Source organism: Echiichthys vipera (assembly GCF_963691815.1).
Source record: "Echiichthys vipera genome assembly, chromosome: 2".
Classification (NCBI taxonomy): Eukaryota; Metazoa; Chordata; class Actinopteri; order Perciformes; family Trachinidae; genus Echiichthys; species Echiichthys vipera.
In genome coordinates this window covers 7,841,685-7,859,602 of record NC_139827.1, presented here as the reverse complement: position 1 = coordinate 7,859,602, position 17,918 = coordinate 7,841,685, and the positions used below count along the sequence as shown (strand labels likewise).

The following is a 17,918-nucleotide window of genomic DNA, read 5'->3' as shown; positions in this document are numbered from 1 at the left end:
CATGGTTCATTAACATTTGGGTAAACATAGAGCTTTGTCTAGTGTCCTAAATTTGTAAAGTTGTTACACCAAGTAGTACTTAACTTTGCAAAGCAGCTGAATTCTTTGAGAGTTGCATTCATATGTCACGTGAAAATCCATCTCGTCAGGCTCCAAGTAATACGTTTGGGTTTTGGCTAGAAGTTATTTGGCAAGAGCTGACCGCTCGTTAAAAACAACAACGGGCGGGTCTAAAGAGGTTAGCTTAGATGCTGCACTAGCATCAGTTTGATCCGAACTGGAGAGTTTTTCTTCACTTTCTCGATCAAAGAGAGGTTTTCTCTCTCTTCCTGATTGACTTCGGCGAGAGATTGATTGACAGTTAGCTCATCCAATCACCACATGTTTCGAATGCATGTGCCCTTTCCCAATCAGTTTCTAATGACGCCTTTTTAGACGTTTCTGTGCAACAGACCATCTGATGAGTCATATTAAGAAGTTCTGTAGTTCATTAACAGCCCTCATTCACAAAACTTCTTATTTTCAACAGACAACGACTGTTTATCTGATGTTTTTCTCCCCCCTTTTTGTTTTTTTCAGTATGTTTTATAGCCGATTTTGATTTTCTTCCTCATCAGATTGCTTACAGACTCTTCAACACAACACTTGTTTGTCTGTGTGTGTGTGTGTGTGTGTGTGTGTGTGTGTGTGTGTGTGTGTATGTGTGTGTGTGTGTGTGTGTGTGTGTGTGTGTGTGTCGCATAGGCTGAAGCTAATGCTGTTGTAATATGTCGTAATGTAAATTTAGGACACATTTTTTACCCCACACACGCACTCACTCTCTCATAGTACACACATTAACACACGCCAAGCATTCAAGGGTTGAGTGAGTGGCTGCGTAGGAATGTGGAGGGGTAGTGTATTGATAGATGAATAGTGAATGTAGATTTTCTGCCAGTGGAATGTCAATGCCATCATTTTCTCGCAGCTTACAGTCTTGCTACCTTCAGACTTATGACAAATACAGGGAGGAAGGCAGAGAGTGGAGATAGAGAGTGAGAAGAAAAGAGTAAATGAGAGACAAAAAATTTGGTAGCTGGCAGTTGATGGATGGGCTGCAAACAGCTTCTCTTCCTCTGGACTCCTTGATAACATGCTGTTCTCTCTTCCTTTCTGCCTCTTCCTCCCTCTCATCCATATCTTGCTCTCTGTCTGTATTTGTCTTTCACTCCTCCTCCGAGAAGGAGTCTCCTTTTCCTGCGTGCCTACTCCACTCGGAGAAGCTTCAGAGCTGCTGATCCGTCAAAGCCTGTATTGTCTTTTTGCAGTTCTTAATGTGTATTCACTTTTTGCTGCACCCTTAGGAAACACTTGAAATCTAAATTATATATCTCCTGTTCTCCTGTCTCCCCCCTCCTCTTCTTTTCATCTCATTCTCTCTGGCTGATGGACAGTTGGCAAGAAGAACCGAGGGTCAACAGGTAAATAGCCGATTTACATTTACATTATCTTCCCTGCTCTTTCTGCTCTGGCTCCTTCTCTCTCTCTATCTAAACAAAGACAAATGTTGCTGTGACCCTTCACTCCCACCTGAAGGTCAGAGCTAAAGGTTGCTCAGCTTAATGCTTTGCCGCAGGTCACACTGGCAGGGGTGGTGGGCACATGCTGTAAAAATTCTCCACACAGTGTAGTTTCACAGTTTCTTGCCATTAAGAAAAACATACAGCAGCACACATCTAACCTCAAGGTCAGCCTGCTGAAGGCATGTTTTTCATAATCCATTCAGCACACAATATCTAGTTCAGAATACAACTTCATGGTTGGTTCAGCATGGCGTTTTAAAGTTCTACAGGGAAAGCGTGCGTTGCGTTTCAGTTGTCTCTACTTAACGCTGATCATCTGAACACAGTGCCCATATGTGCCATGACACAGAACTGGATTAAAATGAGTAAAATATCCCATAAGTTTCACCCAATACCCTAATTACCAGCCTATTTCGCGGCTACATACACACACGTCTGAACCGTCTATCACAAGAACTAAAACTAAGATTACAAAAAACCCAAATTGAGACTGTCGTCATTCTCTGCTCAGGTCACCATTACTCCACTATATCTCCACATAGCGGATATTAATTGGCTGCTATATTAATATTCTGAATAAAGACTACAGTGCCTGAAACTCAGAGCCACTACAGTTGGATGCTGGAGTGGAGCTGGGGCTTTAAAGATGCCATGAACAGCAGCAGTGGCGGTGTCAGCATAGATCTCAGGTGAGCAGCGCACTGAGTATTGTAGAGCCATGTGGCACCAAGTGTGGGTGCAGACTCAAGTCGACTGCCTGAACTAACTCACAGTATTCGCCTTTTTTTTGCTTTTTTTTTGCTTCTTTGGGCAATCATTTGCCCTACAGCACCACTTTCACTTCTCTTCCCTGAACTTGGCTAAAACACACTGAGCTGCCCGTGTTTCTCTCCGCGGCCCCTTTGCTGCAGAAACACACTGAGTTTAAGCACTTATAAATGCCATATGAGTATTTATCTCTGCTGCTGTGTAAGCACTGAGTCACAGAGAACACCGAGTGCTCCAGTCCTGCTGTAATGTTCCTTCACAGGCACATGCTGTTATCATTACATTTGTGAAATACTGCCTTTTCATCTTTAGAGTACTTATTATTTGTGAATGTGTGTCGCTTTATTTCTTTCTGCAATAATTATCCCCATGAGCAACTGTCATGTGTTGATGATTTCAGATGGGGGAAAAAATCAATGTGGAAAAAATATTTTCTTTCACTTTTCCAAAAAAAAAAAAAAAGTTTGCAGTCATAAAGCAGTTGCACGTGCCCTTATTTCAACGGTGATGATGAAATGTTGCCTCATTATGTCATTGTGGGTTTTGTCAAGCAGCCAAAACACACACCTAATATAAAACTCAAAATGAATCAAATAATCATCGAGCTCCCCCTCAGAGTTTAACTCTTGCCCTGACTCTCATTACTGCTACTTGTTTCTGGTTTCTTCCTCTCTTTCTTTCCTTTCTTCCCATCTCCTCCTTCTATCACTCATGGGGCCGGATGACAGAGATAGATAGAGGGTTTGGCAGCTGAAGGAAGAGATGAATATTTTAAATCGGGCATCTTCCTAGGTCCTCTCACTGCTTCCCATTGTCTGTGTCTTTCTCCCCTTGGGGCTTGGATTTTCTACTCTTGGTGTGGTGTGGTGTGGTGTGTGTGTGTGTCTGTGTCTGTGTGTGTGTCTATGTGGCATGTCTTGGCTTGTGGTTTTATATTGGCATTCTAAGGCAAGTGTAGTCAGATGATGACACTTTGCTGTCAGCATGCAGCATTAATGAGCACAGCGACACGCACAAACACTCACCTCACTCTCACACACATGCGGCGTTCCCAAGAGAGATCAGCAGAGGATCACCTCTCCATTTATTTATTTGTAGACCCTCCAAAAAAGCTCTTAAAAAATGATTTTTTTTTTAAAAAGCTCTCTATTTTCTTTAAGATCTCATTCCCAGTGACCTTCATTTCTAACTTTCCTTTCTTTCCTGCGCCTTTTCTCTTTAAATCAAACCTCTCTTTCTATCTCTTGAACTCTTTCACTTTCTGTTGGATGCGGTCTCAGTGTGATATGTGTGAGTTGGCTGTGACCCTGCAGACACGTATTTGACAACTCTATTAATACACACTAAGCTAACTCCAGCCTCCTCCTGTTAACTCCTGCGTGGATGTGTGTATGCATGCAAATAGCGTGTGTGTGTGTGTGTGTGTGTGTGTGTGTGTGTGTGTGTGTGTGTGTGTGTGTGTGTGTGTGTGTGTGTGTGTGTGTGTGTGTGTGTGTGTGTGTGTGTGTGTGTGTGTGTGTGTGTGTTTTCACCCTTCAGCCAATCCCTCTGCTCTCTAGGTCTCTGCAGGGATTTGTTTGAAAGGCTTACAACACTCCGATCGTCATAGAAAGATCATACACACACACACACACAGACACATGCACAGACACCGACTGACACAATAGGGAGTGTAGAGTGACTGACAGATTTAATAGGGGAACAACCTGTAATCTGAGAGAATCCATTCGAAGAGGGATTACATTCTAATCTGTGGATGAAATAGCCTTTCATCTCTCTCTCTCTGTTACTGTCTTTCTCTCTCACCCTCTATTTATCCATCTATCTCTTTCCTGCCCTAAAGCTGCACCAATCCTTTTAAACAACCCCGTTTTTTTAATCATTCCCATCCTTGATTTAATTTGGGATTTTTTCCACTTCCATCTAAATACCACACACACACACACACACACACACACACACACACACACACACACACACACACACACACACACACACACACACACACACTAACACAGCTGTGTCTCTCAGTAGCACTTAACTGTCAATCAGCAATGATTGCACTGGCAAGAGCATTGTAATGTTGCAATGCGTCAGTGACTATCTGGTGCTAAATTATTCCTCCCTCCATGTGACACACACACAGACAAAATCTACCCTTTCCCTCTTTTGTCCTCATCTATTTTGATTTATGTTTAAACAACTTTAACAGCTCACTTTTTTATCATACTTTTTTCTTTAACGAAGCTTTTCTCCCCCAAGTTGTTGTTGCGATATCGCTTCGTTATACTACAACTGTGCCTGGATTTTTTTCCCACCCTGCTTCCCTCCCATCACTCCTGCTCTCCCTCTCTCTGCCACATGGTGTTTTTCATTTGCTAAATGAGGAATCCAATAGAGTAAGATTAAACTTCTGGACTCTCTTTGTAGAATCTTTACAGGGAGCCTTTTAGCTGCCACAGCTTGCACACGCACACACGAAACAACAACGCTGTCTGCCAGTTTGAATATTTATCCTTCTTTAGGTCGAAGAAGATTAATTTAATAATCCCTTTTTAAACAACAAAAAGGAGTAGATAAGAGGGTGAACAACGATAAAAGAGGCAAGATAGGCAGTAGGGAATGAGAGACACAAACGAGATGAAATGATAGAGATTTCCCCAGAGAAAGAGGATGTTAGACTCGCTGACAGTGAGAAAAGGAGACCGCCGATCACACAACCATATGGCATTTTGCGTTCCCCTCTACTTTTACCATCATGTCTGTCACTCCAGGAAGAAGAAGACCATCTGCACAGCCCCCCATCTACATATACACCCTATCTCTCTCCTCCGAGCCCTTTTCTTTGCCCTCCTTGTTCTCTCATGTCGTACCAGTGTTGCCGCTGTCCTGATTTGTCCGTCTGCTACCCTCACGCTTACAGCAAAAAGTTACAGTTTGGGTTCACATCCCTCCCCACTAATTATCGGCGGTCTTGTCTGCTATTAAGACTCCACTGATGGCTACTACTCCCAACCTGACCCCTGCTTTCCACAGTGGACAGCTAATGGACACTCTCCTCTTGCGCTCTCTACATCAACCTCTGCCTGTACCACTCTCCCGCTGTCTCTTTCTTTCTTCCACCCACTCTTAACTGCCACCCATCGTTACTTCACCAAAGTTTTCAACACACGTCGTACAAGATGTTGCTCTCTGCACTATGATATTAAAGGCACACAACAGTTTGTAAACAGCGTATTGTGTGTGTTATGGAGTAACTGAGAAACTAAAGGGCGATAAAGACTTCTACTCCTACTTCCTATCTCTCTTTTCTGTCACCTCACTTATCTTCCCCATTAATGGCTCAACCTCTGCCCAAAGTTAGAGCCTCAGTGAGTGTGGGTGTCAAGACAGCAGGGTGGGTATGTGAGTGTGTGCTATCATTTGCCTGTCCTCGTGTTCGCGCATGTCTTATTCCGTGTGACAGTGGGATATGACTTTTCAGCTCTCCAGCTGAAAAAAAAGAAAGAAGAGGGAGAGAATGAGAAGGAGGAATAAAGAGCAGCGAGTTAATTACCACCTTTTCCTTCTTCCCTTCAAAGGGGAGATCAAAGCTGCTCCTCTCCTTCCCTCCACACCCCCCTCCCTTACATCCCAACCCCATATCAGACCTAGCCTGTTAATTTGTAGTCCCTACTCCTCCCTAATTCAGCAGCTATACATGTACAGTGTACCAATGGGAAGCCCAATGATGTTCATACACAAAGCCATAACAGTAGGAGGCTTCACACATTCTGTAAAACATTGCTAAACATTTTTTCCATCGGCCCATTCCACTGTTTTTATACTATTTTGCTGAGCAGATGTTACACATTTCAAAGTGATAACAATCCAAAAGTGTCCTTTTCTTATGAGAGGCCATTCCTGCCATAAATCATACTCACACACACCCACACAATCGTAATCTCACACACACACGCCACCATACTCTCCCACACCCCTTTTAGGCAATAAATCATTCTTCACATACTCTCACCACTGTACTCTTCTCTAAACAGTATCCTTGTAACACACGCACACACAAACACACGCGCGCGCACACACACACACACACACACACACATACATACATAATCATGTCCTCTCCAATACATCATTATACCCTGTATGGTAATGTATTTAAGACCGAACAGTAGTGTGTTTGGCAAAGAATGATATTGTTTATGAGGGAGAGTTATGGTGTGTGTGCGTGTGCGTGTGTGCGTGTGTGTGTGCGTGCGTGTGCGTGTGTGTGTGTGTGTACCAGGTGGCAGAGAAAGGAAGCCAATGCGGAAGTGCCAAATACTGCAGCACATCGAGTGGACGCTTGAGGCTGGCTCCAAAACAGAGCAAATCCTCATAGAGCCCCATGTTAAAATGCTCAACTTTACAGCAGAAATAAACATGTTTACAGCCTGGTACAAAAACGGTTTTGGTCTCTACAGCTAATTTAACTATTCATGATGTTTTGACAGCATTTTTCACAAGACAGAAATGCATCTGATTGTCTAACAGCTAGATTGTTGAAAATCCGGGCGCATGATAAAATGAGTCTTTAGACGAAACTGGAGTCAAAAATTAAAGTTATTGGATTAATTAAAGTTAAAGGCTACAACGTGTACAGTGTCTGCCCAGCATTAGATAAAATAAAACAAAGGACACTGTCATGGTGTGTGTACATGTATGTGTGTGTAGGTTTGATAGAAAAAGTATCATGGTGAGAACAAGAGAGTGTGTCTGTGTATATCAGTGTGCGTGGGAGACGTTGTTTTAAATTATGCTGCTGTGTGTGATTTATGGCCTAAACTACTTCACATTTTCTCTCACAGATCCTGAATCAGAAGTTGTGGCTCCGGCAATTGTGATCGGACCCAAAGACACAACAGTGGTGGCAGGCAGCGAGGCAACACTGGAGTGTATTGCTAATGCCAGGTAAATTTATTTTATGTACACCCACACACACACACACACAAGCACAAACAATTCTTTTCTCGCTCAACAGCGCTGTTTCTTCCAGGGCAATTAGAGGACACCACACAAACTCGTAGCTCAGCAAGTCTCTCCTCTGTTTGTGTCAGAGAAACACTGACACACACAGTGCAAATACACACACACACACACACACACACACACCACCAAGTTAACTTAAACAGAAGTTGAATCAAAGTCCCATCAGACATCAGCAGCAAAGCTAAACTCACCCACAAATTCACACTGGCCCATGCCAAGTATTGTACACAAACAGACACGGCCGAGTCTGACTCAACAGATGTTTTTCAGAACAACAACAAATTCTTCTTCAGTTCAAGAGTTGCCAGAAACTGAGCCTCGAATCAGTTTCCTCTCATCTCTTCAGTAAACATCGTCTGACCTCCCTCACACATGTGCCACCTGAACACTGGCACGTACTGTCTGTGTACAATGAGTGAGTTTACATGTACATGAATAACCCGTTTATGACCGTGTTTTTGGCATATCCTGATTATGTGTTTCACATGTTTGACCATACCCTGCATGTATATACCTTATCCCAGTTATTTAGCACTGTGGACTATCTGCAGGCACAGCTTCAGCTTAGTAACGTAGCAAAAAACAGATACAAATGGCGGCAGCGAAAGCATCTCATGCCTGGAGCGATGAAGAAAGAGTTTTGTGTTTTTTAATGAAAGAGACATAAGGACCCCTTTCAACCTGTTTTCAACCTTATTTTTTATGTAGCAGACGTAGGGGTGACATGAGTACAGTACAGATATATATAACTTCTGCAGTACCTGCCAGTTTTCTGTATCAAACGAAATCAGTGATTCTGATTTCAGAGGATGGAGAAAGAACCGCAGGGCAGTTTTCGAAAATTGCATCCAAATTACACACTGGGAGAGAGATGTTGTAGTATGCTCTCAGAGGCATGTTCTTGTATGAGTCCAACATTGATTGAAAAGAAAAGGCTGCTTTGACCAGATAAAAGCATTGCTAACCTGAATCGTCAGATCCCAACAGGTGATATTCAGCGCTCTACTTGCTCAACATGCTGTATTGAGTTTCACTGCAGCCTTATTTGTTCAAGGTGAGGTTGGATTGTGCTGTTTAAGCGGGCTAGGCTTGCTGCTCTGATCTGTGAGAGCTGAAGTCGCTTTAAATGTTTCTCAGCAGCACTTGATCAGCACTTGACCATTGTGTAGCACTTCAGCTGCAGTATGAAAAAACATGCAAGATGAGAGCATACCTTTGTAATAGGTATAAAAACGTCTCAGCAAGAGCAGGATTCATTTGCATCATACAAACAATGAGAAACATGGTCAGACCAGTCTTTTTTTAAGTTTAACACAATATAATTGTGACTTCTGTAGACAAATTAGCTCAGAGCCGCGTACATTTCTTCTGCCAGAAACCACCCACTCCACAGGCACTATTTCTGATTTCAGATAATCAACTAAAAAATCCTTCACTCCAGAGAAATAACTCTGTATCCAGGAAACAACTGAAACACAGAAAATATTCCACTGAAGTTTGGGAGAAAGGAGAGTATCATCAGTGAAAATAAGTGCAGTGCTGTAGTCTAAAAGCATCTGCTCTCCACATCCATTAACACTGATCCGTCATATGCACCAATGCAGTGCTGGTAGAGTGCTAAAGTAATTAGGAGTTTGACTGAAAACAACCTGTGCAAGTAGGTCTACTATTAAGGCCGTGAATCTGCTTTATTCTGTCTTTGAGTACATTTTGAGTTCTTTTGTTGTAGACAGGACCCACTGAGTAAGCGTGTTAAAAACCTGACATATCAGGCTAACCGTGAGTTTAATTACTTTTCTGTCCAACTTTGTTTATACCGCAAGGTGTCTTATCTGAGTGGAGAGAAAGCAGCATACTCTCAACTGTATCCAAAGAAAGGCGAAACACATTTTATGTCTGACATTATATTATTTACATTTGGACTGCATAATAAGTGGCTTTTGTTGCATTTTCATCCAAGGTACCATATCGAAAAACTTGAGTATTATGTGACTTCTTCTTACACATAATGGTTTTTGGTGTCTTCAGTTATTTTAACTGACCTTCTTAAAAACCAAAAGCATCAGCATTTGTCTAATCATCTTAATCGCCCTTTGTTATTTAATGTCCTAATGTCAGTGTGATACTTAGAAATAAAAAGTTGACTAATAATCAGTCATAAAATCGCAGCAGTATTGATAATTTAGCTAATGTATTTTGGAGATGTTATTTGTCCAATGTGACAGTAGCTTGTATTTGACAATCAGCCTTTTTTAATTCATTGTTTTTGGTAATTCCATCTGATTCATTTGTTTCTTAAATGACTCCTACTACATTGGTCTTTACAAACCCCTCTAACTAAAAACCTAATTATTATTTTAAACCTATAAGTAATTGATACCGAAATGATTTTTCTTGGTGTTTAATTACAGCCTTTGCAATGTTTTAATATGTTTTGTAATGTTACTTTATCAACGAGTGTTGGTGTTGGCGTCACTACATCACACTGTTTGCAGACAAAACCCATAATTAAACTATGACTTTTATGATGTCATTAACAAAATGCATGTGGAAGGAGTTTCAGCTGCTGATTAAATAATTAGTTGTTGTCCTCATAAATCAGTTGCACATTTATAATGCAGATTGCTTATGAGAATCGAAATGCACCAGAAAACTGAGCTGCACTTTCATGAATACTGTGGATACAATGCTATATTATTGCCAACACACACACACACACACACACACACACACACACACACACACACACACACACACAAAAGAATGCTGTTTTGATGTTGTTTATCCGAAAATCAAATTTCACTATACATGAAAACTTTCCTTTCTCAAACTGACTGAAGCTCCTTCATGCTGAGTAGAGCTGACGGCTCTGATATACACACTGTCATCATTCATTTCCTACCTCATTGACACATAAACTGATGGATTTAATATGTTGTAATTGCTTTCTGTCACTCTTTTACTCCAATTCCCTCCACTCTTGCTATTGTTGTTCTTCCTCTCCTCTCCTCTCCTCCCCTCTCAGACCGATTGACAGCCTTGTGGTGGCATGGAAACGTGATGGCCGTCGTCTGGCCAGTGGGCGTCGGCTCATTATTCCTTCCCCCACCTCTTCTGACACGGGGTTATATGTTTGTGAAGTATTGCTTAGCAACAGCACTGCCAAACGTGTGGAGGCTAGGGCACACCTCACTGTGATGGGTAAGGAAAAAAGGGGCAGTCACACACACACACACACACACACACACACACACACACACACACACACACACACACACACACACACACACACACACACACACACACACACACACACACACACACACACACACACACACACACACATAAACACACACTGTCTAACATGATTATCCGTGATTATCCTGGGTAGGCCTGACCCATCAAGCCTAATGCCCTCAACATGTACCATTCATTTATATTTTAGTCTCGCCTTCGTCTTTTCTTGTACATGTTTTCCCTCCAGGCACAGTTTGATTCTGTTTATTCCTCCATTTATTCCTACTTTTCTCCTGAAAGCATGACTGTGAACACCTCGGGCACTGTCTATTAACTACAGGACGACTCGAGCTAAAATCTGTACCCCCACACTCACAAATAAGCTTCCCGTCGTTGTCACAAACAGCTGTTACATTCATGTACTCGCTAATTAGTCCATGTGTGGTCACGAATACATGCGTGTGTGTGTACTCTACGCTTACATAAAAATCACAAAATGGCACCGCGTACACACATGCCTTTTATTGGCCTGGCAGCTGAGTTCATTTTTTCCCCTGGAGTCGCCAATCAATAAGAGAACAGTGAAAGCTCTCAAACAGGAGCGCTCTCGTCACCGTGCGGTCCTGTCCTCGATACGTGTGCGTAAATAGAAAACAACATGCGCGCAGGCAGCGAGCGTGTGATTGATGAAGTAAAACTTTTCTCCCCCAGTTCGTCAGCGTCCTTTTGATCGGCTGTGATTGCTGGAGCGAGGGAGCACCTAACGCAGAGAGAGCAAACTACCCACGCCTACAGAATACTCACTAGTCAGAAAAGACCTGCCTGAATATTTATATCCCTCTCTCTCTGTTCCCCCGCTCACCGTCTACCACCAATTTTTGTACCCTCTTTCTCTCCGTCGTATTCTTTCCCTCTATGTTATCTCCCTTCATTAGGCCAACAGGAATGTTAAGGCCTGCCTAGCAGGGACAAAGTCTGCTTGCATTCACATGAATCAGAGGAGGAGAGAGTGATGAATACATCGGTACTGATCCTCGTTTTTTTCTGCTATGGGCTCAACAGACCTTGATGCAATGAAAGGCATTTCTAAACAGAATAGTGTATGTGTCTGTGTGAAAGAAAGAGACTGCCTCAAAGGTATTCATTATTCAATTTCATTTCTTTTCTGCCCAGATCCTCTAATCGGAATATGTATGACACTCCTATACAGACGGCTACTGGTGCAAACAACAATATATCTGTTGTTGTTCTCCATCTTTGTTTTTCAGGCAGACAGCAGGGAATCCACAGAAGCTCAAAGCTCTAAACCCAGCGACCCAAACACTCCAAAATGTGTTTTGTTGTATTTGTGCATCTAGGTCCTTGCACTCACCTGACTGAAAGCGCGTAATGCATCCGTGTTATCGGCGTCACGCCACACGGCTGTTATTCATCTCTTGTTTTCCTGTTATTCCTTTCTCTGCTCGCCTTTCTCATTCGCTTGTCAAAAATCGTGCCGGATTCCACCGTGCACGATAAAGATAGGATAACGCATGTGTGGGTTTAAAGTTACCACGGAGCAGTAAAGAAATTTTAAAGTCAAGAATAAATGAAGCAGCAACATGGGAGTCTACTGTGTAGCTGTCCACACACACACACGACAAACACAGCTTGATCAAACTTGCAGTCTGTCTTTTTTTTTTTCTCATTCTGCCACCTCCATTTACCCATCCAATGTGTGAAGCAATGGAGGAAAAATAGAGGGAAATAACGCTGGAGGAAGGGGATTTTTTTCTCTTTACTTCTCAAGTACATCAGCATAAAATGACTTCATGGTGTCAAAAAATTACTATTAAATGTGATGATTCAAGAAGTATGGAGCTTCAGAAAAAATAAATGAAATGAAACTTCTATTAAAATGCCTTCTCCTCGTTCTTTAAGACTTATATCTTTGTGACAACCAGTATACACATTCATTATTTAGTGCATACACTGGACATTTCATTTTCCTCAAAGTCATTTTTCAGTGAACAGGTGCCGCTACTGTGTGGAACCACTTTTCTAGAGATGCCATACAGAAAATGAATTAGCCGGTCTGTCTCCCTCGCCAACTCTCTGGGCTTTCTGTGTCAATATCGCCCACTAAATATTAACAAATGTTTTTGAAAGAAATGGAGCGTATGCAGGAGGAGGTAAATTTTTCATAACACATAGCATTACAACAATACACCAAAAGGCATCCATTCACATTCAAATCGAAGGAAGCTTTGTCTCGCAGCAACTGTCAGCATTTAGAGCGACACTGGTGAAGATGTTTAGAGGGAGCAGTTATTGGCAGCGAAATGAAGTAATTTAAAAAGGAGATTGTTTCCCTCGGGTAACTCAAAGAATGTGTTTTCCAGTGACTGTGTGGAAGTCATTTCACAGGACATATAGACAGAAATCCTGCCTTCCAATGACACTCGAGCTACTCAGGGCCAAGCAGGGATCAATTTTTTACTCCGTGATACCATGTTTCCACTTCAGTCTATTCTCAATTAAAATAAGTACTTGCAGAGGGCGAACTCGCAATTCTTATTTCAAGATTTTTTTGTTCAGCTAAGTGATGATTGAACCACTCTTTAACCCTTTTTGTTAAAAGGGTATTGTTAAAGCGTGTTGCCAGCAGCAGGTTCTTAGTTGTTGTCATGTTATATAATCAATATGTGCGGAATATTTAAACGCTTTACATTTTGTGTTCTAACATTTTTTTGTCCCACAGAGCCACCTTCTTTGACTGCTCAACCTAAGAGGAAGATCCTCGCAGACCTGGACAGGAATGTGGATATCCCCTGCCTGGCTACAGGTACGTAGTGTGTGTGTGTGTGTGTGTGGGTCACTATAAAACTATACTGCTACAATACTATAATACCATTATAAACTTAAAGCTGAAGTTGGTAACTTTTTGTAAAATAAAAAAAAAAGCTTTTTTAGCATATTTGCTGGAACTGTCACTATATCCCGACAGCACAATGAGAGACGATCTGTGAAATAGAAATGTTGCTCTACCTCTCTGTGTTACGGCCTACTGACAGCTGGACCCTAAAGCAGAGGCAGGCAGGTTAGGTAGGTGCGTCAAAAATGTTTATTTAAACAAGGGGCTCCACAAGTAAAAGCCACAAGTGGCTGGCAAGATATGCAGGGGAAGTCAACGGCCAGAAGACGCTCTGGCATGGGGCAAATTCAGGAACTCAGGCAACGAGGCAACTCAGGGCAAACTCAGGAACGGGGTAAGAAGAACTGAAAAACAAAGAAAAACAACAGATCTAGTTGGCAAGACTGCTGCAAAAACTCACTAGAAGAGGAAGGTCAGCTCTACCGACAAGACGGAATTATCTGGCGGGGGAGAAGGGCCAAGAACAGGTGTATATATTGAGGTGGTAATTGAATGGCTGCAGGTGTGCCTCGTCAGCCAACCTCGCAGAGGGGGAGGAACAAAGAGGCAGGGAAAAAACAGGCAGGGTAAAAACGCTAAGACACAGAACCCTCACACTCTGTCTGGTACTCATGTCATCTGATTGATCCACTTTAACTGACCGACAACCAATCAGAGCCGAGGAATCTCTGACACAGTGTCGATGACTGCTCATGAACTCTGGTCAAACTGTGAAACTAGACAGGGGTGATCAAATATAACTTGATGTTGTGTTACTGTATTTCATATTTCTTGCATATGTTTTCAGAAACATATTTTAGTTTCCACTTGGTCACAAACTTTCTCATTTTACAGCTAAACAGTACACTGAAAAATGTTTCTGAAAACACTTTACGCAAGAAATGTACGCTTCACCGGAGTGGCTGTTTTTCTTCGGGTGCGGTGGAATCTAGCAGACGCCATTAGGAGCACAAAGAGTGGGTTCTGGGAGCAGACAGGAACAGCAGATTAAGTTAAAGATACATGACTTTTTCACACATCGTCTGTCTCATGCTGTCAGGATAAAATGACAGTTTCAGTCAATCAATACTCACATGCATATACTGAATGTACTGTAGAGTAAAATAATTATTGGTTGTGGTAATAATGTATCCTGTCCATGCTGGCAGTGAAGACATTCCTTCCTAAACATGTCCAATGTAAGAGATTTGCAGCAAAATGCACAGTCCTTATTCTATGTAAAATGCATATAGCTGAACCTAATATGAGGCCTCAGCAGTCTGAGTTAGAGATGTCAAGTGGGGATCTTGCAAAGCTGAGCTGTGGTGATTGAATAGTTACACATACAAGGAATATTGTACGGGGTAAAACACCATCATTTTAGAGGATACCCACTTGAATTGATAAACTCAGACTGCTGAAGCTTCAAATTACCTTTTGGCTGAACTTTGAAACTTATTTTTGCACAGAGCACAGACTGTATATTTTGTCTCCTTTCTCTGATATTGGAATTGCATTAGGAGGGGATCTCTTCACAGCCAGTATGGAGAGAAGGAATAATTACAGCAATGAATAACTTACTGGTCCTGTCTAGATCGTAACCCAAGATTTGTTAGTGTCACGGGATGGTTAGGCATTGACCTTGAATGGTTAATGTCGATAGATAGATACTTTATTAATCCCCTCGGGGAAATGCTGATGTCCAGTTGCCAACACAGTCAAAGGCAGACAAAACATAAAATACGGACAATGCATAAAAGCCAAGGTCCGAGGGAAGTGGGTCTCGAGAGTTTTTGCAAATCTATGGTTACTATCTAGACACCTCTTACAACGTGTAAATAAAGGTAGGAGTATTGTTTTAACACATACGTTAAGTTCTCAGTATGCTTGAAAGACTAGATCGTACAGCATGTGGTCGGGTTACATGTAAAGACAGCAGTGTTGGAGATGATCTCACTTAAAAAGGTTGCAATCATAGAGAGAAACGAGACACAATGGTTTCATGTAATCATGTGTTAGACGATCCGAAAAAGCACTTAAGATACTGGTGTTCTAACTCTGCTGGTATTTGCAAACAGACAGGTCATGAACTGAACTGATTGTGGTGAATGGTAACATAAACGATAAAGGTTGTGTGAGGTACTTATCCATAGCCAATCTATAACCTACAGTAGATGACAGTTGGCACACCCACAGTTCGGAGAAGCAAGCAGTATTCCCGACATGGGAGCTGCTGTGGACTGGGGCAGCAGCTCCAGCAAAACTTGCTTTAGTCACCTTAAATAAAGGCCCACCAGTGTACGCTATATTTAGATTTTTTTACTGCTTTACAAGACAGCAAAGCAGTAAAGGAGATAATGCTCCTTTAGCACTTTCCTTTGGCACTACATTTTCTCAACGTATTCCTACGCCTGTGCCGCAGAATGTATATGCCCCAGATCAGTTGTTTGGGTCAGACTTTCAGTGGTTTATGGAATAAACAAACATGAGAAATTAAAAAAGAGTGATTATAAGTGCGATGATGAAATGCCGTTAATTATGGAGACGGGAGGATTGCTTTGTGAGCCTGACTATGCAGAAAAATAACTTTTGCAGTTGACTGAACAGCCAAAAGAGAGAGGGGGGAGAAGCAGAAATATACCTTTAATTCTGTATGTTAATCCATATATGTGCAGCAAATGTTAGTCCGTTTTTGCAGATTTGATAGAGACTGTTACTTGAGATACTAGGCCTCTTGACGAGTGACAGTATGATACTGACAGCATGAGGATATTCACATGCTGAGACCAAGCCTGAAAACTGCACTCTTGACTCTTGTTTTTTAAAATGGATTACATGAAAACATTTATATGAGCGAAGGTGGACACGGCTCCAAAAACTGCAACATACTCCCTCCCCCCTCTCTTTCTGTCTCACACACTGAGCAAGTGTGTCCCTCCTCTGTAATCTGATACAGTGGCAGTGTAATTAAATAGCAGAGGCCTGAGGGTATGAAGAGAATGATGGAGTCTGGGAGGAGGAATGAGGGAAGGAGGGAAAGACAGATAGAGCGCAGAGTGACAGAGTGAGCCAGACAAGGAGGGGGTGAAAAATACTTCACACATGTCCGTGAAAACTTGACACCAACAGATTGAGGAAAAGTGCGGAATTCATCTCTCCTTCCCTCAAACACACACATATGCTCTCTCACACTGACAAACACACTGGTGTGGAGACTGAGTAGTTGTATGAGCCCCTTGCCTGTCATATCTGGCATGTCCGTCAGACAGGTGGGAACAGATGCCAGATATTCTGTGTGCTTCTTTTTTGCCCACATATTTTATTCAGAATGTTTTTTGGCCTCTTCTTCCACCCTTACCCTACCACCCACACCCTCCAATCAATATATTATTAGCACTCATTATGCCCACATGCATATTTATAGAAAGAGAGTGAGTAACAGAGAAGAAAGATTGGTGAGGAGAGTGTGTGTGGCTGTTTTAGTGGGAGTTGGAGCGGTTTGTTCACCAGTGAGGTCAGCTGGCTTTTTATTAAGGAAACTGAACATTTTCTCCCTCTTATGTGTTCGTGTAGGCTCGCCCCAGCCCAGGATCGAGTGGTATAAGGATGCAGTGCCTCTGTCAAAACTGGCCAACCCCCGCTACAAGGTCACCGCAACAAGTGGGCTGACGGTGCGCAGGGTGCAGCCAGGAGACGGAGGAATATTTCAGTGCTTCGCTCGCAACGCTGCTGGAGAAACTCTGGCACACGCACAACTCCTTGTATCTAGTGAGTTTGTCTGACACACCCATACTATAAACCTGCACATTTATTCTTGTATATCCAGACCTACAGCAGTATGGCTTGTGCTCTCGAGTCTCAAGTGTTTTTTTTGGCTAATTCATCCTGTCTTTATGTCACTATGGTCTTTCTGGTGTATAACTCTTTTACTGTACTTCTTTTTCAACTCCTTTATTGTCTTTGTAAGTTTTGTATCAGCTCATATAAACGGTAATTATTTTTTAGGCATGAAATTAAAGATGGTCCATTATCAATTACTTTCCAGATTATTTTTTAGGTTAATCATTTAGTGTCTAAAATGTCTGGAAAACGGTAAAGACAAAAATGTTTCGCGAAATACTTGCAGATTATTTTAGTTTTGGTTGACACTTATCATACATGTGGACATTTGCATTTGAAAATCAAATGCGTATTGTGCTGCTTGGCCTTGCAAAATGAGTTTGAGTTGTGTTGGGTCTTGATAATAAAACCATGTTTTTAGTTTTTCTCTTGTGCTTTGGCAATATGACAAGCCAACCAGAGCCCCACCTGACACAGAAGATTGTTTTTTAAATTAAAGTCAGAGTCAGTCGAACACCCTGTCTAGTTTGCAGTGCGTGTCAGCTGCAGACGTCTGCACGTACGGTTTGTCTCAGTAGTTAAGCTCTGTT

The 17,918-nt window shown here is 42.1% G+C and overlaps 1 protein-coding gene across 1 annotated transcript in view; it reads left to right on the top strand.

Annotated features, from left to right (window-relative positions):
• The window catches only part of LOC310958268 (protein sidekick-1-like), a 241,874-nt gene that overhangs the window by 142,566 nt on the left and 81,390 nt on the right, over positions 1 to 17,918 (top strand). Inside the window, exons 6-10 of the mRNA XM_083929123.1 lie at positions 1,434 to 1,460; positions 7,178 to 7,280; positions 10,384 to 10,559; positions 13,336 to 13,419; positions 17,062 to 17,256. Of these exons, the coding sequence (XP_083785249.1) occupies positions 1,434 to 1,460; positions 7,178 to 7,280; positions 10,384 to 10,559; positions 13,336 to 13,419; positions 17,062 to 17,256 (585 nt within the window). The remainder of the gene's footprint in view (positions 1 to 1,433; positions 1,461 to 7,177; positions 7,281 to 10,383; positions 10,560 to 13,335; positions 13,420 to 17,061; positions 17,257 to 17,918) is intronic.